General features: G+C 27.3%; 1 protein-coding gene across 1 annotated transcript in view; it reads right to left on the bottom strand.

The window, feature by feature from the left end:
• Nucleotides 1-1,374: 1,374 nt before the first annotated feature.
• thoc5 (THO complex subunit 5) overlaps nucleotides 1,375-24,118 on the bottom strand; it is a 41,593-nt gene continuing 18,849 nt past the window's right edge. The window contains exons 8-19 of the mRNA XM_043051225.3: nucleotides 22,692-22,824; nucleotides 22,519-22,593; nucleotides 21,858-21,901; nucleotides 17,994-18,093; nucleotides 15,920-16,022; nucleotides 14,434-14,538; nucleotides 12,611-12,825; nucleotides 11,336-11,436; nucleotides 7,131-7,218; nucleotides 6,180-6,295; nucleotides 3,718-3,908; nucleotides 1,375-1,533 (exon numbers count right to left, since the gene is read on the bottom strand). Coding sequence (XP_042907159.2) covers nucleotides 1,470-1,533; nucleotides 3,718-3,908; nucleotides 6,180-6,295; nucleotides 7,131-7,218; nucleotides 11,336-11,436; nucleotides 12,611-12,825; nucleotides 14,434-14,538; nucleotides 15,920-16,022; nucleotides 17,994-18,093; nucleotides 21,858-21,901; nucleotides 22,519-22,593; nucleotides 22,692-22,824 — 1,335 coding nt within the window. The 3' untranslated portion in view covers nucleotides 1,375-1,469. The remainder of the gene's footprint in view (nucleotides 1,534-3,717; nucleotides 3,909-6,179; nucleotides 6,296-7,130; nucleotides 7,219-11,335; nucleotides 11,437-12,610; nucleotides 12,826-14,433; nucleotides 14,539-15,919; nucleotides 16,023-17,993; nucleotides 18,094-21,857; nucleotides 21,902-22,518; nucleotides 22,594-22,691; nucleotides 22,825-24,118) is intronic.

The raw sequence follows: 24,118 nt of genomic DNA, 5'->3' as shown, positions 1-24,118 counted from the left end.
TAAAAAAATTGTGAGTCCAAAAATCCACATTCAATTTGTACTTTTTGAAACTTTTCTTAAATATGCATACTGTCAAATTAATTAAAAATATTACCTACAACTCAAAAATTTCCTCCTAAATACAACTTAAATTTTTTATAAAATTTTAATTTACAGGGTTGCCACTCAAATCTGGAAAAAATATTCGCTGTCTTTTCCCTACACATATTATACACAATATATTATGAGGAAACAACAATTACTGTGTTCTTGTGCGAGATATATTGGGCTGCTAACTGTATTGATTAGTTTCAATTGCTGGAAAAACAGCTGAAAATACTTAAAATAATACTATAGCAAATGAAATAGTTTAGTATAGCTGAAATATCATAGTTAAATATCCCATAGATTACGCTTTGAGTGATCAACTTTTTTTAAAAGACCAAAACAAGAAACAAAATTCCCTGTATTTTCCCAATTTGCAAAGAAAAAAATCAAAATTCCCTGTTATTTCAGGTGATTTTTAAATTCCCTGTATTTTCCAGTTCTCCCTGTGGAGTGGCAACCCTGATTTATGACTAAGCAGCTTTTCTTATTATTATCAACATTTAATTTAAAGTAATTATTAAAGTATTGCTATCTTTCTGCATTATTAACCCATTCAAAACTTATATTTACCTTTCGGAACATGGGAATATGCATGCTACAAAGGTAATAATAATGATATCGTAGATGATCAAGTTAAAATACATAAAATATAAAGTATTATTGAAAAATATGGTTTTCATAGAAATAGCACAAGTATGAAAAAATAAGTGTTTCTGAAGTAAGAATTGTACATAAATTAACAGGAAAAAATATAAGAATGTATATACAAATCTAGGTCTAGATGAATTCTGAATATTTTAAATAAGAATGCAAGCTTTAAGTGCACTTTCACTCAGTTTCAAAAATATTATGAAATAAAAATAGTTTCTTTAGAGTAAAAATTCTTTTCTCTAACTTTTTCCAAGACACAAGAAAAAATTATATTATTTTTCATTTTTAATAAATTTCAAATGCTTTAGAATGAAGCATTACTTTTAAACAAATATATCTTTCACTAAAAAATAGCTTTAAAATTTTACCCAGGAGACATAACTTTATGTGATTAGTGCTTTTATGATATATATTTCATTGTAAGAACAAACAATGTATGTTATTTACTTATGTGATAATAAAACAAATAAATAGTATCTAAACCAATCAGTATTAGTAGATTCTTAAATCATGGAAAACAATAGAAAAAAAACCATAGAGGGGAATTTCTGCTAAATGATATGAAAATCACATTTACAATATTTTTAATAAAAACTGTTTGTAACACATGCATTAATAAATTTTTAAAAGAAAACATTTTACATCAAAAAGAAATATATTTAATATTATGGAAAAAAATATACAAATGAGCAGAACAGAGGGATACAAAATTTAATTGTTACAGATATTTCTCATCTGTAAGTAAATATTCCTTGACTTGATATGCATTTGTAAGGACGACTATGCGTACGACCCCTAAAAAAAAACAGATTTGTTCAAAATATTTTATTTATTTCATGGATCATGGCAAACATGATGCTGAAAATTAGTTATGATGCATGATGGCATAAAAACTAATTATAGTTCTAAATACTGATCTTTGTTTTGATATTTATTAGAACAAATAAAAAAAATTTAAAAAAGCAAACAATAATCCTCACTAAATTTAAAGAATATAATTATTCTCAATCTGAAATAATAGTATTTAACATAAAGATAATGTTATTGCCAGGATATTGATGTTTTGGTGAAATATGTGGTCAAAAAAGCAGATAATTAGCGTCACAATGTAATTTTTAAAAGACATAAAACAATTTTAAGAAGAAATTTTGACAAGAAAAATACATAAATTATGTGCTTTAAAAGATTAAGAAATGTGTTCCAAACCATAACATGCCATTTTAAATTTGTTGTAATATTTTATAAGAGCCCTCAGCCTTCTTTTGTGATTGATTCTAAAAATATATCATAAGCTTAAAAAGGTTTTGTTTCTCTTGAAATTTGTCAGTGCCTAATTATGAACAGTCAACACAGCTTAAAGGAACACCATTGGTTCTAGCCAACTCTATTAAATTAAGCAGGTTATTCGATTAAAAGGGGACAGCATTATTTATTCCCTAGAGCTAGATTTTTTTTTTAAAATTTTACTTTTTAATGGTATATAATACATAATATAATGTTATGATTCAATAAACTCAATTTTATGTTCAATAAACAATTATAATTAAAGTTGTCATAAAATATTAATGTAATTCAAAGTTACAGAAAAATAAATCAATGTTAATGACATGTATAATCTAGATAATATAATATTATTTTGTTCCTTCCTAAATTTTTTTTTAATTGAAGACTGTTTTGGTATCTGTTTAATTCGTTAATTTATCAAAATTTGATTTTCTCTATCTTTATCTACTAAGACTGAACTGATGAGCATATTTATTTTGAATGTTTCCAGATTTTTTTATCTTCAAAATTCCAAGTTGACCAGCTATTTCATATTGGAATTTTTTGCTTACAAGAGGAATATGATTTTTCCCTCGATAAACTTAAATCATTCTTTCACACGCTCATCGTGAAACCGTCGCAAAGTTATTCACTAGAGTAAGCAATAATTATTTTACTTTAGAGAAAGACACGCTGAACACTAGTGTGTAAGCAAGCTTTCGAAACTTTTTATTATCAAAGCGAATAGCGCCTCAGGAGGGGATCACAAGTTTTGACCGAAAAACAAATCACTTTGTACCTTCCCACATTTTCAATGATATATGAGTTGAAATAAGTCAAAGAGCAGTAGAATCCCCTTCATTCATTCCAAAGTGTAACTGCCAGCAAAATTTGAATAATTCTCAATCAACGCCTGCTTAATGAACAGGAAATCCCTATTAAATGAATAATTCAAAATGGAGCACTGACCAGTCGCCGATATAGGGATAAGATCCTGAGACCTATTGTAGTCCCTTATGCTGCAGCAATTGGAGATGTCAATGGACGACAATTGAAGGCCACATCGTGCTAACTTGGTGAATGATTTCCTTTTGGAGGATGTTGTCAGCATGTTTTCCGGGCATGAACCCAATCGAGCATGTTTGGGACATTCCAGGCAGATGGATTACTGGCCGCCTACCATCCACACAAACTCTCCAAGAACTGGAAAGAGCTCTTCTGGAGGAGTGGGACAGAATACCCCCATTTATAATCTCATTGTCTCGATGCCTCAAAGGTGTTCAACGTTGCTGGTTGTCCAAGGAAACCATACCACCAACTAAAAACGATTTTCTTTTCAGGAAACACCTTTTTTTCATTTGTTTTTCTTATATGCACAAATTGTGTTTTTTTCTTCTTCTTTTATCCAATGCTCAATAAAACACATTTTTTCCTGCCAAACAAATGTCATTTTTATCTCATATAGCCTACAACGTCTGTCCCTAATGTATCAATCACTCAAACAATTTTTCAGATGCAAGATCAACCCACAACCTCAATATCCTTTAATTGTATTAAGCAGTGTATAAAAGGGATATCGATGTGCCATCTACCTAAAAGGGTTAAAAATTCTTATTGATAAAGAAGGAGTGAGTAATGGACCCAAAGAAAAAGCATGGCTGTTGAAAAAAAGGGAAACAAAAATTATGAGAAAAATCATCACAGTTAAATAAATACCTTGTATGTTTCACAACAACTTTGTCCCTAACAAACTCGTGTGGGCCTTCAAAAGAGTCACCAGAATGTTCAGTTTCTAAGAAAACATCAAAACACACGGCTAAATGATAGAGTTGACACAGCAACAGATTCGATTTATACTCGTCTGGCAGGCTTTCCACAAAATGAACGTTTACTTCCTCTTCAAGCTCCTAAGGCAACAAATTAATTAGATAATAAACAGGTTAGTGAAAAACGTTGATTGCATAAAAATAATAAGTTTCAGGAATTTATTGCATTAAAAGAAGTTAATTTTGAATTTATCATAAAAAATAACAGCATAATGGAATACACTTCAAATCAACTAAATGAGGAGATGGAAAAAAATGAATGAACTGTTAAGGAACAAAAAATAGTACTTAAGATATATTTGGAGAGAATTCTTTTTTTTTTATATCATACATTGTATTTAGGTAGGATGAGAAATTATAAATATTTAAATTAATATTTTTTTGGCATAGAAGAAAGCCCAAAAGAAATTATTCTGACTAATTATGCATTAACCATGTGCAAAAAAGAATGGAACATTATTAAATTAAAATTAAGTGGCTATAAATTAAAGTAAGCAGCATGAATAAAGCACAAATAATGGGCATGCTATCAGAGTTTTTAACCCACCCACAAACTCAAAAAAAAACAACAGTTTTTTAAAAAAAAATTTTTAAAATAAACATAATGAAAACTGCTCTTTTATCATCTGTTATTTTTATTTGACTTATAAATATCCTTCCCAAAATTCCCTTTGATTCCTTCACAAAATAATCACAAAATTTACAAAATTCATTAAATTTCAAACCATGATAAAATAATATGAAATTAACAATAACTTATTTTGCATTGTAAATTTTATTTAAGAAAAGCTTATATGTTTGATTAATCATTTTATTGATCAAAGCAAAACTTATTCTAAATACATAGTTTAACAAGCAATACAAAAAACTATTAAGAAAATTGTTAAATAAACAGTAGTTATGTAGTAAGTTAGCCTGTAAAAGACTTACTTTATTTTAACAAAAAAGGAAAGAAATTAAACCACAACTTAAGTGTTTAAAAATAAATAAATAAAACAGAAAACAGCATATGTCCTTGACTCCAGTATTATGTTTTTATTTCTAGTCGAAGAAAGAACTAATTTAATAGCCCTTTATTAATACAGTAGGGAACCGATTATCCGGAACGATCGGGACCATTGTTATTCCGGATAACTGATTTTTCCGGTTTTCTGAATCGCTACAAAAAACCGTTTTTTTTTATTGTTAAACCCACCAAAAAAAAAATTTTTTTTTTAGAAACATTCTTAGAAAAAGAAAAAACGATGAAGTAATACACTAATGATTATTTCCAAAATGAAAGTAAGGTAAACATCTTTCAAAAAAGAAAAATCCTAAAATCTTATGAGGAAAATTTGTTTTTTTTGAAATATGGCGGGAAAATGTATAGAATTTCGTTGCGGTTTTCTGATTTCCGGATAACGGTTTCTGTACTGTACCAACATGAAAAGATGGAACTACATTAAAATTAAAGCTTTTTTTTTTTTTTTTTTAATTTTAATTCATTATTTATTCATTTTCCTATGAAAGTTTTCTTTTTAACTAAAATTGTTTCCTTTTGAATTAAAACTTAAACTTAAAAAGTGTTAAACTAGGTAATATCTAAAGAAACCAGAAAAAGCCTAATAAAATCCAACCAGGTTGGTTTTTTTTAAATTTATTTATTTTTTATAAGAAATTCTACGAAATTCTTGATTTTTAAGAAATCCAGTTTTTTTACTTAGAAATGAATACTATAGGTTTGGTTCTATAAACAAAAATCTTCTACAATGTCAATCTTTTGACATGCTGCTCATGTTTTTTCTTCTTCATATTGTTTAGTTTTATTTAATACATAATACTTTATCCTTATTTATATAAAAGGATATATAGAATTAAAATCTTCACAACTGCATGATTTGAAATGTAATTATATTTCTGTACGTAATTAATATTTCAACCTCTAGTTGAATTCCAAATTAATAATGAGTTGGAGAGACAATGGACAGTAAAATTTAAAATCAAGATTTCATCTTCTGGTTAAAAGGCGGATAAACTCTATTTTACTATTAATTAGAAAGAATGGGCATGCATGAATAGGAAATCTTGAAGCACTGAATATTAAATTTGATAATAAATTTTTCCATAATATTCTATTTATTAGAGTTGAGTTTAATAACTAATACAAAAAGGTACTAGTTATTGTACTTAAAACCAAATATTAAAAATAAAAAGGTTAGATCAAATAAAATAAAAAAAAGAAAGAAAAACGGAACTAATTGGTGCCTAGAAATGTATTAAGAGAATTAGTGCCTATAATTGATAAATTTAAAATGATGATAAGAAGCTAATAGTGATTTATTTACAAATAAAGATAAGTTTAAAACAACTTACTCTCAAAGCAAAACTTGAAACTGAAGTGTGAGTTCCTTTCCAAAACAACTGTAGTAAAAACACTGGTGTCTTCACTGGATAACTGGGGTCAATACAAACAAAAGCACACAAGCATGCTGCAAATAGAATTAACGAGACTGTAATAATCTAAAATTTTACATTCCAATTCCTCAGAGCACGATTATGAGAATTTGAATTGGCATATCTATACCATAAAAATATAGCAACTTATTGTAATATTGTCGCATTGCACAAACAGCATGTTCATAAGAAAGCCCGTTTTTACGGTTATGTTAAAAATGCTCATCAGAAAATTATTTTATAGGAATGATAAGTGGTAATATTATCCTTAATATTACTAAAGTTAATGCTATTTACTGTATTAAAAATAACTGGCAACTTTCAAATTACATTTAATATATACGAAGAATTTGGAGTAAAGAACCCCATTTTTTACAACAAACCATATCCTAGTAATGTTTCCAGATAGATACTTACAAGTTTTGGGAATTAACACAGGATAACAACCTAAAAAATATCATTATTTCATAAAAAAAAAATTTTTTTCTTGCTGAAAAGGCTTACTTGGACAAATAAAAATGCGGCTGATCTTTAATTTATTACAAGCTCTTCACTTAAATTAAAAATTCATTCCTTAAGATTAGAATATTATAAAAGAATTATTCAATTTCTTAGGATGAGATGTTAGTAATTAGACATTTAAGGGAGTTTCCATTAGGTAGAGAACTAAAAATTATGAAAAATTCCTTTTTATTACATTTTGCTTTCAAATTTGTCACTTAAAAAAGCACAATAATTAGGATGAAGAGAGAACAAACAAAATTAACATTTTGTGGTTTAATCCATAAATCAAAGAAAGCAAATTTACAAGTATTTTCCTTATCTACAAATTTACATGATTTCAAATAAAGAGACTATAGGAATACATACCTGATCCCCGATCTAACTGTGCACTGTATATGAGATGATCTTGAGCAACAATATTAAGGTTCATGAGTTCATCAATGCTTGTGGCATTCTAATAAAAATGTAAAACATTTTGCTTTAGAATGAAAAATATATTATTTAATGGCAAAAATAAACTCTGATTTTTTTTCTTCATCTCTTAAAGTTATTAACTTGTTTAAAAGTAGTTTAGCACCTTTAAGGGGTCACAGTACACAAAAAATGATCAATGTGTCAAAATGTTTTTTACTGCTTATAATAAAACTTTAAACTATTTGAAATGCACTGAACAAAAAAATGATCTCTCTATCTACATTTTTAAAAAAGTTATGAATGATTTTAGATTGTCCTAATACAGAAACTTGATCAGCAGACAGGCTTTAAAGTGCTTTTTTTTCGTAGATGATAATTTTGTGTTTTAATCTTTATTAAATCCCTAAGGAATTTTTTCTGTTTAAGATAAAGCTTTGAAGTAAACTTTTTTATCTTAAGTATAATACACTTATTTAAACTGTGCATGGAATAAGCAATTTATGAGGTATTGCAATTTTTATAGCATATTATATATACCTAACAGGAATTTTTAACCTTTTTTTCTACTTTTTTACAAAATAATCTATAAAAAATATTTGAATGCATATATCAACAAATGAATGCACAAAATTGCTAAGATGAATATTGTAAGCAATAAGAAAGAAAATTTTTTTTTTTTGAAAATATGTTAAAATAAAAAAGCCTTAGGAATTTAAAAATTTTGAAGTTCTTCAATTTTTTTAAAATTTTAAAAAAATTAAACAGTTTAATTATTTTTTGAAGATAAATTATTGATTATAAGTTAAATGAGCATGCAAAGCATCCACAAAATGAAGGATTATACCTTTATTTTAAAAAATTGTTGCAAAGGTACTGTGACCCCCTAAAACATTCTGAAAGATAAAAATATAAAGAAAACAAGCAAAGAAATGAAAAAAAAGGGAAAAGAAATTTAAAATGAAGAAAAAAATAACAATTCCTAAAAATTTCAACATGAAAAAAAACTATAAATAATTTTAAATTGAAAAGCTATCAATAATATGATATAATCTCATCATCAGCCCACATCATTATACCCACAAAAATAGTGCTTTCTAATATTGTTTTAATATAGCCTAAGCAAAAAATATCAATACAATAGAGTGAAGAGCACTAAAGAAAAAAAAAGAAATTAAGAAAGAAACAGATCTGTAAACATAGTTTTGGGAAGTAAAAAATCTCAAAAAATAAAAGAAAAACACAATGTATGTAGTAGTTGGAGTTTCCCATAAATCCGAGCTAGTGAAAAAAAACTGCCTCACTCCCAAATAATTACCAATGCACTCACAACTTGTAGAACGATTACTACAATTGGTATTACAATGACTGAATGTTCAAAAACTATATTATGTGAATAGTGTGTTTAAACAAAAAACATCAGACAATTAAAGTACAATTAACTTAATGCAGTAAAATATTGAAAACTTGGTGTAATGCAGTAAATGTATCCTGATCCTTTAATGTCTGTAGAATTGTTTTAATTATAATATATTTTTCAATTAAATACTAAAATTTAAAAGCTGCTTTCTTTCCATTTATTTAAATATTTATAAAATTTCAATCTCGGTCCCGCCCACCTCGAACTATCAAGACTCTACTGTACACATATATTACTGTGGCCTTTCAATTAGACAGTCAGAACTGAACCGTTCATTCCATAAACTAAAATTAATATATATTTTTTTAATTTATTTACAATTTAAGAAAATCTTCCAAGTAAAGGTACTAAACATTTTTGTACTTTTAAAGCAAAAATATGAAAAGGTAAAGTCTTAAATTCTCTATAAACAGTGGTCGCAAGTGGCACACTAAAAGTAGTGAAGCTACTGTAGATACTACTTTTTTTCGTAGTTTGTAGCGCAGTGTACTACTTTTTTTGTCAAGAAAGTAGCGCGATACAAAAAAATCAGTACTTCGCAGTGATTCCCGGCAATTATTTTTAAGGTTAGTTTGAAAGCGATACACACTTTTAATGCAGCAAATGTTATGAATTTGATGAGTACAAATCAGTGTTTTCACTATAGAGCGAGAACGCGAGAATCTCGCATATTTTTTTCTTTTCTCGCATTAAAAAATGATTACCGCGAGAAATTCGCTCATTCTATAAGCCAATTTCAAAATTCGCGAATTTCTCGCATTTTGGAAAAAGTTTCGAATTACGCCATTTAGAATAAAATCCGTTTCACTTTTCTTCCTGGATCTTTCATTATTTTCAACATCTGCCCCATTATCTAGCTTCTCTATTTACCAGTATTGTTCAGAACCTTTAAGAACAACAGAACACCATCTCTCCGAACCACGGAACCTCTTTCAGAATGCATTTCTCTGCAACCACGTGTTTACCGTAAGTAAGGTTTCTTCATGCAAGACGTTCAAATTTTTTGCGCATTAATGTAAGATGGACAAATACCTTGTAAAGGCAATACCTTCTACTCCGAAATGAAAATTAAACAAATGTGGGTAGAAACGATCAAAACGAAACAAATACGCATTTGAGCAACCTAATGAGAATAGTTGATGAAAAAGTAGATGTAGAACATTTTCCATATGATGTGCAGCAAAAATATTCAATGCTTTAAAAATTAGAAGGTGTTAAAAATGTATTTTTTCCAAGTTTCTTGGTGTGCGTGTGTTTTTTTTTTTTTTTTTTTTTTTTTTAAATTTTTAGAAATCTTACTTAACTTTTTGAAATCTCACCCTGTTTTTGAGGAAGAGTGAGAAATTCTCACCCATTTTTTTTCTGCGATGAAAACACTGACTAATGCTCGCGAGTCCGTCAATGGGTGCAATGAAAATGACCCTGTGGCCACAGCTGAGTGTTAAAAGAAATTACACATTTAAAATCACATACAACTAATATTTAAACTAGCCATTAAGAAAAATAGACACACTTTCACATGCGAATGCATACTCTTGCAACATTGCTGTTATTTAAATGAAGGGAACATATTTTCGATATACTTAATTTCTCAGAGGAAATAATAGAGAGCTAAACAATTGAAAGTATTTGATAATTTTGCATTTCTTAAATTAAATATTTGCTGCCAAAAAGGCATAAAAAGTTGAAAGATAAATGAACTAATCGGAAAAAAATTTATTAAAATAACAAATTGGCTAATTTAAACTTGAATAAATATTTCTCAATTACTTCCTTATTTAATGTAAGCCAATTTCTTATTCAAAACCATTTTGAAGATATGCGTTAATTAGGTTTCTAGCAAAGTTTGCCTCCTTACAGCACTGAAGTAGTTACTACAATTCCAAAGTAGTCTGCAGTCACAACATTTAAAAAAAAGTAGTTTTAGTTAACTACATTTGTAACAAATTAGTTGTAGTAAACTACTAAAATAATGTAGCTTTTTGACCACTGTCTATGAATGAAAAAGAGGGACAGAACTGCTCATTCCAGATGGTCCTAAGCATGATCTATGATCAATAAGATGGTGAAATATAGACTCCTTTCCATCATTGAGGATTAGAAGTGAAAAAAATTGGAATCTATTGCAGTAATTGTAGAGGGTCAATATCAGATTCCTTTTTAAAGGGGCTAACAACAAAAGTATAACTTGCTTTAACTAAATATGAAGGCAAATTTTATCACAAAAGAATAATAAAATATAAATTACTGTGTTTGGAACAGAAAGTTTTATTATTTTTGTGTTTAATTTTATTAAAAGACCACCAAACAACTAATAACATAAAACATATAATAATTAATCAATATATAGAAAATTATATATAATTAATCAATATACAGAAAACTTTTATATTGTTGCATTAAACAAATAACCAGTATGAATTATTTAACATTCCTACACGTTAATATTAATTTAAAATTTGCCATTAAGTTTAAGGTTTTTTTAATCAAATAATTTTAAAGTAGGACACCATAAATATGCTGCTTAACATTCTGCATGATCTAGTAATATTCTGTTTCTAACATTTCTAGCAACATTCTGTTTCTAACATTTCTAGTAACATTTTAACATCTTAACATTCTGTATCTAGATACATCTTAACATTCTGTATCTGTTTTTGTCATAATATCTAAGAAATTAAAAAACATTTTTACAAAAACTTCTGGAAAAAAGTAGGAATAGTTTCACGAAAGCACTTACAGCGAGTTCCTTCCAAGAGGTTGGATTCCATGACTTTAGCTGTGATGAAATTTTTGAAGGATAGAGAGCAGCAAAAGTTGGTGGCACATTTATTCTTTGCTCTGTTTTGAAATATAGCACTCAATGAGAATTACCACAAGTAGATATAAAAAAAAATTGTAACTTTATGCAATAACAGTTTCAAAAAAAATTAAAACAGAGATAAATTAATTTCACACAAAAAAGGTTTAATTGAAATGCTGTGCCACACTAAAAGTTCTCCTTTCTTTAAAATATAGTACAGGATTCCAAATCAGGGCAGTTCCTATTTTTCGCAAGAAATAAGTAAAATTTCAGAAATAATTTATGCAATATTGTAAGAAGAAGCAGATAAATTGCAACAGCAAAGAAAAATTTAGATATTAATTAAGAATAAAAATAAGATATTTTTAGTGAAACATTTAAAGATGTATAAATGACAATCGTTAAAAATATCGAAAAATGGTTAAATTGTTAAAGTACAGAAAATGTAGAATGATAGCCATTAGTGACAAAAGTCATTTTAACATTGGTGTACTTTAATAAATTTTATTTTAAAACTGAATATGAAGGATAGTTTAATTAATCCTGTGATTGTTATGCAAAGGGAAATTCATTCTATTCTGAAATCAAGTCATTCCATGTTATGGGAGGGAAATATTGTACTTGGGAGTAACATTAAGATTTTAGATTTGACCTGAGAGATTTAAAAGAAATTTTTTTACGCAAATAGTAGATACTAAAATTTAGAAAACCTCTAATATACAGAAGGTCTAAAATTTTTGACAAGAATTGCAATTTGTATCATTTATGCATTAAATTTTTTCTATTGGGGGAAAAAATAGATGAACAGCTATAGGTTCAGAGTTATTAAAAACGGAGGATTATACATTTTTAGATAATATTTTTATGAATGTTCAATCATTCTCTAGTTGTATGATTTCCCATTTCGATGATTAAAATTGGCTCGGCTCAGATCGTGTAGTTAAACATTATTAAAAAAAATTTCACCCACCACCTTGATTGAGGAAATTGAGTGCCATATTATCGAATATTCACTAAAAACGGCCAGTGAATTGATAAATCAAAAGAGTGCACAACATTACATTAACCAAATAACCCTAGCCAGTATATTTTATGAACCAAAGAAAAAAACAACTAGTTGTGATTAAAAACTTTTGTTCAATCAACTTTACTTTATGCATGAATTTTGGGACAGCACTTTGATATAAATAATGGTAATGACTTGGATCTTACCAAGAGAAATAATTTGCTGATAAAGCTGCTGCCTAGATGTGAGACGAGTGCAAATTGCATTGATTGATCTCTCCATTCTGAAAGGAATTTCTTTATACATTTGCTTGTATTCATTAGTATTCTCATTGGGTGATATGAAGAGTAATCCAGATATTTCTTGTGCCCAAATATATGGCAAACCAGTTGTTTCATTGGAAAAGGGATGTTCTTCAGGCCTGAAAAAAAACATCATCACAAATTTAAATTTAATGATAAAAAATACTATTCAATTACTTTATTTTATTTCAGAAATTAATAATTTCATTAAATTTACTCATTGGTAGAAACAAAACAGGGATTAAGAAAACTCATTATGCTTTTAAAGAGACATAAAAGTATCTTTCAAAAGTAATAAATTAACTAAAGAGGTGAACAGATGATAGTTTTAAGTGGCATTTTAACGAATTCAAATTATTCTAGGGACATTAATACATTTATATGCCTTGAAATAAGAAATTAAAATTATACCTTACTTTAATTTCTTATACATTTAATTTGCGACCAAAAGAGATATTTTATAAGGTTTCATGTTGACTGTTTGTTGCTAAATTAGCTAAGAATCATTTTCTATTCCAAAAACACTCAAAGCTTGTCACTTAGTACCATTACAAATTGAGAACTACAAAATGTAGGGACTTTTCAAAATGACTTACAGTTTTATAGTTGAATAAGATCTTTTTTTTTTTGTTGAAAAAATTGAATTTATTTTCATATGACACTTGGAAACTTGACCCATTAAACTCAACTGATAATATTTTTTTCATATAAAATGATCAAAACTTCTTTTAAAAATAAAAGTGAATAATAAAAATTTAGTAAGTAATTCTTTTTAAATGTTATAATAGTATAAAATTTATTATGATTCTTATTGTCTGATTTATATAATCATAAATTGAACTGATGGAGAATCACTCTTGTTCTTTCTGCTACAAATGGGTCAAATATCAGCTACAAAATTATGTAAATTTAAAATTAAAAATGTATAAAATATGTTGCCTGAAATAATTTAATTAAATATCTGATCATTTTAGAAACATTTAATGCTTGATATAAATGATTTTTTAAACAACCTGATCATCTGAATACTTATTAACTTGGCCGGGATAGCCTGGTTGGTAGGGCACTGGGGCCATGTCCAAGAGGTCATGTGTTAGATCCCCACTGGCCGAAGACTCCCTGTGTAGTAAATGATGACTGGTGCATGTTAATTTTGTAGGGTCACAAAGTCCTCCATGTACTTATAACAAATCATACCTCAGGGGTTAATGATCCAGGAGTTTACTTGTCTTCTGGATTGGTTCAAAATTACAAGGCTGCAAAGTTTAACATTAGTAGTTGTAAACCGAAAATGGGGTGGGCTGTTCAATGACAGTTATAAAATAAAATACCTATTAATTATTAAAATTTAAATAATTTTAAGGAAAGACAATCTTAGTTCTTTTATAATACAAGTAGCTTTACAAACATGCAGCGATTTTTAACGATATTTTCCACTTAATGTAAATAAGTTTATGTTTTGCCTAATAAATTTTGCTTTGTTTTATGTTTTGCCTAATAATTAAACCATCATGACGTTACCCTCATGTCTAGCATGAGAAGAAAAAGGAAACAAGAAAATTTTTCTTATCCTAACCTTGACAATTCAAATTTTCTTGTGAATTTTCGAAATAAAATTTAGACTAGTGAACTGTTAAAAATACATGAAATAACTTTGGGAAGAGTAATATTTTAGGAAACCATAAAAATAAAGGAATTGAAAAAGAAGAATTTTTACAATAACATACCCAAATTTTTTCCTGAGAAGAAAAATGTTTGAAAGATTGGGAGTATCTCGACCAGTATCATTTGGAAATAAGCAATTGAGAAAAACATCATGTCTTAATAAATCTCTGTAACAAAACAAAAACGTGAATTTTAAAAGTGTGAAAAATGCAAATTTTACAAACAATTAATCAAAATACCATTTTACTTTTCTTTGTAACTCATTATTTGTTACTATAGACACAGTTTTTCAAAGTCTTACTATAGTTTTCAACACAATAATAATACAACAACAATAAGAGCTCATTACAATAAATAGTGCTGGTTACAAGATAATTTAACAAATAATGAATTTAACTTTCATTTGCAACTCACAATCTATAAGTCTTAATCAAAGTTTTATTAAGTTATAAAAAGTGCATGGAGAAAACTAACTTAACACCAGGTAGGCTTACTTGAACTATTTTACAGCTCTTTAATATACAAGTTTTTGTAAAAAACTATTTTGTATAAATTTTTTTGATGAAAATTTGATCGTAAATTTTTAAATAATAAAATAAAGTCGAACGTTATTGTATTAAAATTCAATAGAAGTAATTATAGCCTGGTTAGTAGAGTCTCCATATCTAAGAGGTTGTGAGTTTGATCCCCGCCGGCTGAAGACTCCCCGTGCATAAAGTGGTGACTGGTGCAAGATACATCTTTCAAAGTCACAGAGTCCTCCAAGCTCCCATAAAAAATCAACACCTCTGGGAGTACTGGATTGGAAATTGATCCTGCTCTGGTTCAGGTCAAAATTATGATTTGTGGAAGAATGGATGACATGTGAATGTGTCTTCGTAAAATGGGCTGTGACGTATGTGTGTGACAGAAATAAATTTCATGGCCATCAAAAAACAAGAAGCGAGCCACTTTGCCTTAAATTCAGCCTCCCAATATTGGCAAGTGGCATTAGACAATAACAACGGGAGATATATCAATACAACAAAATAAACTTATCGTATAATTTTTTAAAAAAATCAATAAAAAATGATGAAGACATATATTAAGCTCATTTATATATGACGCCTGGTGGCTGAGTGGTAGCACTTTGTGCTCCCATGCCACAGGTCCTGGATTCGATCCTCAGGCCAGGCAAGGCTGACTCAGCCTTTCTTCCCTTCAGTGGGTCAATAAATGAGTATCAAGCATGCTTGGGAACTAAACACTGGGGGTTCCGCATTCGGCTGACCACCTGACCAGAACATCTGCTCCTGCACCTCAGAGCCCAAGGTCAAGAAAACTGATTACGCACCTCTATGGGTTAAGTTTATATATTAAGACTTTTTGTTTCTAAACTAGATATTTCAAGTAAAAAAATTTTTAAGTTGACTTACTGACAATGATATGAAAAAAAATTGTCCTTTCAGATAAGATGTATAAGTCAATAAACTCAAACCATAAGAATAAAAAAAAATGCACACTCAAACAATAATAATAAAACAGTATTATACATAAAAGATAACTTACCCAATTTTATCATCAGACATTGGTTCTGGAATAAGAGAAACAGTACTAACTGTTATAATATTAAGATGAACCATATACATAAATTGCAGTTGAACACTGGAATCTGAAAAAAAAAAATATACAAAAAAAATTTATAATTTACAACTTATTTACACTTACTTATGGCAAAAGTATTGTAAGATTAGAAATTAAGATTTAGGAAGAAAAATTTTGAATTTAAAAAATAACGGCAAACTTTTGGTATCTAAAATTATAGTTTTTCTAGAACCATAACATTCTACGGACATCTAAAATTATTTAAATTTGAATCTCTATAGAAACCAAGAAAACAAAACAATATTTAAAAAAAAAAAAAAAAAACTTAAAAAATAATTATTAATAAGTCATTTACATTAAAAATTTGTGAAATTTATTTTCAATCGGAGTAAGGCTTGTTGAATGAAACTATGCATATTCTATTGCACCCATACATTATATTGTGAGTACGCTGTCAAACGCCAAGTCAATATATGAAAAGAGAGAGATAATGTGTTTTAGTATTTCAAAGACCTATTACCTTTTTGGAAGAAAAAAAAACCAAGTCAATATAAATACAGTGAAACCTCGTGTTATGGACACTCCTGCAAAACGGACACCTCTCAATACATACATATTCTTAATTCCCTGGGAATCTTCGATGAATAAACCATTATATACATTATACGCAAAGCGTATAATCCCGTAACCGGACAGTCATTTTTGCCCTGAACTGTTATTTTCTATTGCTTCAAACCAGTCACTACTTTTTCTAAATTTGGAAAGAAAAAAAAAAAAAATTATTTCTGCTCTAAATTGCAAGAAACCTTTTCACTATTTTTAAAGCAAGTAAATATTTTGCCTTATCAATAGCTGAAAATATTGTTTAGCTATTTCACTACTAAAGAATCAATCTTTCTCCAGTCCCCTTTCCTTATCTTTGCAAAGAAAGAAGAGAAAATGATACTGCTGTTGGGAAATAATTCGGACATCAGCATCTTTTCATCTGGACAACACAGGTTATGAGACCCCTCAAGTTGAAATGAGGTGTTAAATGCTCTCAACGCTTTTGCCCCACTGAAATTTTTTTTAATATTCTTATCAATTTGAATACTATACTTAACACAGGTGGGTAAAAAAAAAGATAGAACAGAAGTATTATCTTTGAGGTATTCATAAAAATGAAACACTTATTCAGACACTTGATAGATGATCAATCGTGAATTATCAACTCCATATGTCCTCATGACTTATAGGTATGCATTGCTTTTTTTTCTGTGAATCGTGGGAGGCTTACTTTCAAGTAGGCATTCACCAAGTTTCTTGGTGAATACCTACTATAAGTAGATGATGCAAACCTAATAATTGAAACTGACTGAGGACTAAAAGCTCCTTTTCGGTATTATATGTGTAACTTGAATATCTGTACTGATAGGAAAATTATAATTATTTATCTGTAGCTACATATAGAATTATGTATTTATATCAAGCTTTTTAATATATTGCTTTTTATCTAAAAAATATTTTCTAGAGTTTAAATAAATATTCTTGTAGATTGTTATTGTAGATTATTTAATTATTTCTATATCTTTGAAAATATTCTAAAAACAATTTACGGTGTTAAACTTCGCTATTAGGATACCCTTCACAAAAACGGACAATTTTTTCAGTCCCAAGAATGTCCGCTTAACAAAGGTTACACTGTAGTGATAAAGGAAATACGGTAAAAACAAATTCAATATAGAAATAAATATTTTACATGCAACATACAACTTTAAAACACAGTTTCTTAAATACATACTTTTGTTCGGCAGTATACCCACAGTTATTTGTTAGCTCAGTGTGCAGTAAAATAATAAAGGTAAACAGATGAATGCTTAAATTTTTCAGGGAACATAAATTGCTTTGAAACATTGGCAGACACATAATATTTGTTTTATTTTGAACTTTATAATAAAAGTACTCCACCATTATTAAAGATAAAAAATTTTTTTTTATATAAACCTAAAAGCATCTAAACAAATATATTTTACTTTAAATGAAGTCTTTAAAGACTTACCATCAACATCTATAGTGACATGAACTGACATGGGATGTTTCATCATAATGTCTTTACTGGCATTACTCTTGCTTCGAGACAGAGTATGTCTGTGCATGCTCTTTAAAAAAACATTTAATAAATTGATTATAATAAAACCAAATTTACATAACCATCAATTTTTTTAATTAAAATAAACTAAATGAATATATTATTTGCTGATTGGCCTTTTCTAGGAAGAAAATTGAAGAAATAGAACAATTCATAGTTATAAAACAGAAGAATATATTTTGATAATACAGTCAAACTTTGATATCAACAAACTCGAAAGAAGATGACTAATTTTGTGATATCCATAATTGAATATGGAATACTTTTTAACTATTTAATCAAAATAATAATTTTAATGTGGTTTTAAAAAGTTGCATATCATGCATTCAAACAATGCTAATATCTTTGCTTTTTTATATAGTTTTAAACTTAGCTTGAATTCTTCCATATCAACATCACCTTCTGGTAAAGCTCTCAATGCTGCAAACTTTTTTTTAAAAAATATTTTTGATTTTTTTCAAATCGTAAAATATTGCAAAACTAATGCCTACAGCAACTGTTTGCTGACAAGTATCAATTTCTTTTGGATTAGTTGTAATAGCAAGTTTTTCCCAATTATATACGAACCTATACTTTTCCTATTATCGTATCTATGAACGTATTCTCGTATTCATATCATTAGAATAAATGATTTTATCAACTTCTTTTTCATTACACATTCAAGAAAAAATCTATACAATTTTTCCAGAAAAGGCTTTAAGATTGAAGCTTTAAAAAATATTTTAAACTTTTTGGAAATTATGAAGAAATTGTTTTTTTTTTTTAAATGTTAAAATTGAAATTATGAAACCAAGGTTACCAAGGGTGTCTGGTTAAAAGAAGGTGTTTTTCCCCTTCAATTATCTGTATAGTAGATGCATAGGAAAGTCAGATTTCCTTGTGGCAATAAAATAAACTAATCAAGGTCTGTGATATTAAGGTTCAACTATATTTCATGTATTCCTACACCATTTTATTACTTTTTTTTTTTTGATTTTCTCCACAGGATATGTTAAAATAAAAAAAAGGACACATGGTTACAAAATAAAAATCATTACATAATTAATAGCTTTTGATCAAATGATCTGATGTTTACATACTAAATAGTAATTTCAGTAATTTAAGAGTCTAACTTAAAGCCAATTAAGAGCAAATTTTCAATAAAAAATATTAAAATTCAATGAGTTTCATAAGGTTTTGTTGTTAGTATGTAAAATTCGATTGTGTTTTGATTTTTCTGTTTTGATAGTGCTGTTTCATTTATGTTATGCAATTTACGTATTAAATTTCATTAAAATTTTCAGATATTACTTTGTACCATTTGTTAAATATTTTATAAATAAAAAACAGCACAAAATTAATTTTCTTATAATAAGAAGTTTATTATAAATTAAAATAATTATAAAAATTTTTCAAAAGCGATATTACATAATTTAAACAATATATTCAAAAGAGAGTTAGGAGACAATACAAACAAAGGGTACATATTAAAAATAAAAAAAAGAAAATAAATGATTGTAAGAAGAAATTAAAATATTTTAATCATTTTTTTAAAGTATGACAAAGCTATTTTAATTGTGATAATAATTTTATGTTGACTAAGCAATTGAAATATTATCAAAAACAATAATTTTTTTATGTATTTATATGGGTGATTCTCACGAAATATAACAATTCATTGTCCCTTGCTCCAAGATCTAAAACTATAATACTAAAAGAGCTTTTTTTTAAAAAAAAATAATAAATTGCATTGCTGTTAGCATTTTAAAATGACTTTGCACAAGCATAGACTGTTTTGTATAGTTAAAAAATTTAATTGAACTTCAAAATGCCATTTTCCTGGCAATAATAACTAGCTTCAAAACTTCCCATAAATTTTTCAATATCTAATTTTTTTTTATCTCAACCGGTATAAGCTTTTCTAGAATATATGAAGAGGGTATTATTTACAAAAACTGAGTTCAAAATCATTTTTTCTGTCAATAATTTTTGTCCCAAGAAAATCTGTCATTTTCCTGGCTACTTTTATTTAGTGGTTTATAACCAAAATAGATAGAGCCAGCAATCAATATCTTATGTTAATACATTGATTAGATACCCTCCTATATGAACACGTTTTGTTGCATGAATAAGGAACCAATTTTCTGGTTTAAAATATTTTTCAAGATGAGTAGGTTTTTATGTTGTCATTTTCCTGGCTTCTTGAAATCATTAATAACATAAATTACATAGATTTATCTGAGTTATTTTAAGAAATCCTGTTGTTTTCTGCAGAATGTAAGCGTCTTAGGCCAAAATATTAAATTAAAGTAAAGTTATATGCCATAAAGTGGCGAATTTGTCATTATCCTGGTTCATGAATTCCAGGACATTGAAGTGTTACCAAAATTTTTTTCAAACTGCTAATACTGTAAGGAGGGAAAGCAAATATTAACCTAATACCAAGTTTATGTATGATTGTAATATGGTTGGATGTAATCAAAGTTATTTATTTATTTAATGATTGAGCATTATACACAATTTTATTCTGTACATATCAGCAACAAAAAAAAAAAAAATTTGATTCTTTCTACAGTGGATAAAAAGAATTAATTTAAGCAATTTATGGTCCATCTAACATAAAGGTTTAAGTTGAGTTACTTACTATTAATTAAAATCATTGTTTTTTAAACTTCTAAGCTAATATGTCATTTTCCTGGCATTCAAGATTTGGTGAATTTCTATTTTATTTTTTTCTCAATTAAATGTCAATAAACTACACTGCTGTCTGTAGAAAATTTTTAGATTCTTTTTAAGACTTTTTGGTTCGAATTGTCATGTTTAAATAGAATCACCCATATATGTGATTGCTCTGAATCGCTAACTACTTGAGAGCAGGTGATATTATGAAAATTACTATTGCTTTACGGCAAAAATCAATTTTAGTTTTCTAATGAATTGTCAAATACAATCAGTATCAAATTCCTTTCATCCAATTCATTGTCCTTTATTAAACTTTTCAGGTGGATATTTTCTTTACATTTCAATATGTTTATTGTAGATAAGATGATCCTTTAAACATATATCTATTAATGCATTCTATTATTCCTTCTTTTTTCTAATGAATTATGAAAATTTGAAATCTAGCGAAATCTTTAATTGGTATGCATCAATAGTTATGTACCAGGTGAAACTTGAAGTAACTTTTTTCAGCATGAAAAAAAAATTTTTTTTCAACAGACAAGTTATGTCTTTTACATTTTTCTAAAATCAATTTTTTATGAAGAATTCTATTTTTTAAGTAGGGGGTTTGTCTCTTTCTCATCAGGCAACCGCTAAATTGTGTCGTCCATTTAATAGGAAACTTTTTGTTTTAATAAACTTGCTTTTTAAAGTTAAATGTTTCAAAGGTTATAATTAACAGACCTAAGATCAACAAATTTCATGAGTACTTTTTGTTTCTTTTTAATATTTTATAGATTTGCAACAATTCTTATGTAGAGGTTTTCATCTAATATCACTCTTATTTGAAATTTTCTATTCACGTTGCACTCTGTTAACAACTAAAACCACAAAACAAAATAAATATTTGACATATTAAGACTAAAAAATTACTTTAATTGAGAATTATTTTCTATAGAAGAAAATTAAAACAGCCCAAAAATATTATTAATCTTTATTAAATAAAATAAAATTGTTCTAGATCTAAGTTATCTATATAATTTAAAATAATATCAAAAGTAAGAAAAATATAAATTCAAAAGTTATTATGCGGTTAACACTTAACTAACCAAAAATGTAAAAAAAATCTCTTACACTTTCTGCATTATCTTCTTGATCAGATTCACCACTTTCTTCAGCTACATGAGAAGTAAACTTGTCTCAGTAAAAAATATTTTCACAAACATAAGGTTAAATTATTTAAAAATAATTCACATAAAAAGTAATTGATTTATAAACCAATAGCAATAAATGTATATATATATATATATATATATATATATATATATATATATATATATATATATATATATATATATATATATATGTATATATATATATATATATATATATATATATATATATATATGCAAAAAAAGGTGTACTTTCTAATATTGTATTAATATAGCCAAAGCAAAATGGAATAATAAACAATTAAAACTTATTAATTTGCTTAATTTTCTTCATTTCCCTCTCTTTTCTTTTTTCCTTTTTGTCCTTATTATGCTATATATATATATATATATAAATTCATATAAATGATATAATATATAAATATATAATGATATAATATATAAATGATTAATGCCAGAATTTCTCAACAGTTAATTATATCTAATAGCATTGTAACGCATAGTAACTGCTTTGCAATGAACTCTTTTAATCAAACCATAATTAATATAGGTTCTAAAGTTATTAATATAGTTTTCAATAGTTCGGTTTAATACAATCACACTTTTTTGTATTGATAACTTACATAATTCATCTCTTTTCAACTGAAGAGCCTTCACATCATCAATATTTCCCTCTACTGTTATTTTTATCTTTTTACCTTCAAAAATAACATACATCAAAGTTAGATAAAGAAGTAAAAATAAAATATAAATAAGATGAGGGAAAAAAACAACATATACAAAAATATTTCCATACCAGAATAGTCTAAATAGGCGTTTGCTTGAACATATAACACATAGAGTGGCCTTGGAAGATACTTAGCAGCAACATGCATCTTTTGTTTTGCAAAGAAAGGCATTCCCATTTTGCTTTGGAATGGTTCAGCAGCCTAAAAAATAAATTTAAATTTCCCTTTAAATTGAAATTGACAATGGAATGTTGCTCATCATCACACATTCTCTCCTACTACCTCTTTTATTATAACAATTACTCAACTAATCACATTTACTTTGCAAACTTCCATTTTAGTACCTCAAGTTTATCTTCCTATGTTAAGCTATAAGATAATTCTTTATTCTAGATATCTTCGATTTTAATGCTTGGAGTGCTTCCAGATTTGAGATGTCAACAAACAGAAATGTCTATTCAGAAATTACTCCAGTATTTTCTTTTTGGATCTAAAAAATCTTTCTTACATTTGTCTAAAGGGTAATTTGCTCTTAAAGATATCAAGATAGATATAATTATGAAAATAGATTACAATTTACATGTACCCGTTAACTTTGAATGAAACAATAATGAACCAGTAAACATGTAATTTGTAACAATTTTTAGGAGCTAACATAGCTAGGATTGCTTTTATAAAATTTCTGTAAAAAGCCAATAAAAATGTATGGCTTAGATAACACAGGACAAATTTATAAGATTAAGATATCAAAATCTTTACAGAAGTGGTGGAATCACTTTTTTAATGCTCAGTAAAAGTATGAAATGATAAAAATCTTCCACTTTCTGCATTTTACTCAAATTCTGATTTTTGTTTGATTTTAATCATATTTCAGCTACAATAAGATTTAAAAAAAAGAGAAAAAGAATTGTGCTACTAGGGGAACAAAGTTCAGAGTTATGTAATTTCGGGGTATTTCATTACAGCAGAAAATAATGACATATTTTTTTCTTGTTTTGCATAAAGATAGACCAGCTAGAAACACGAACTCAGTTACAGAATACACAAAACTCTCACATTTTGAAAAAATTGCAGACTTGAGATAAAATTGTCACAACTAGCACACGTCATTGGGTGATTATATAAAAGCAGGATTTGAAATACACAGATAGTAGTATATCAAAAAAGAACTTGAAATATTAAAAACTATGTGGAAATCCTAAACTGCGTAAAATGTGATCGACAAAACCACATAGACAACAAATCCAATGCCTCAAAAAGTAAATTCTTCAAATTAGTGATTTAAAAATTTCCATACATTACAATGTAGCATTAAAAAATCAAGCTTTAAAAACCTTTACAAATTTATATCAATAACGAAAATGCAATCTATAAAGCCACATGGTTTTGTGGGTGAATTGTCAATAATCAAGTGCTTAAAAAAAGTGATTCTTCAAATACACAATTCAAAACTTTCAATTTGTGATAATGCTGCATTAAAAATTATGAAAATTTG

Source organism: Parasteatoda tepidariorum, chromosome 8 (genome assembly GCF_982258835.1).
Source record: "Parasteatoda tepidariorum strain Cologne lab strain chromosome 8, Ptep-v5.0, whole genome shotgun sequence".
In the NCBI taxonomy this organism is placed as follows: Eukaryota; Metazoa; Arthropoda; class Arachnida; order Araneae; family Theridiidae; genus Parasteatoda; species Parasteatoda tepidariorum.
This window is presented reverse-complemented; position numbering and strand designations above follow the sequence as displayed.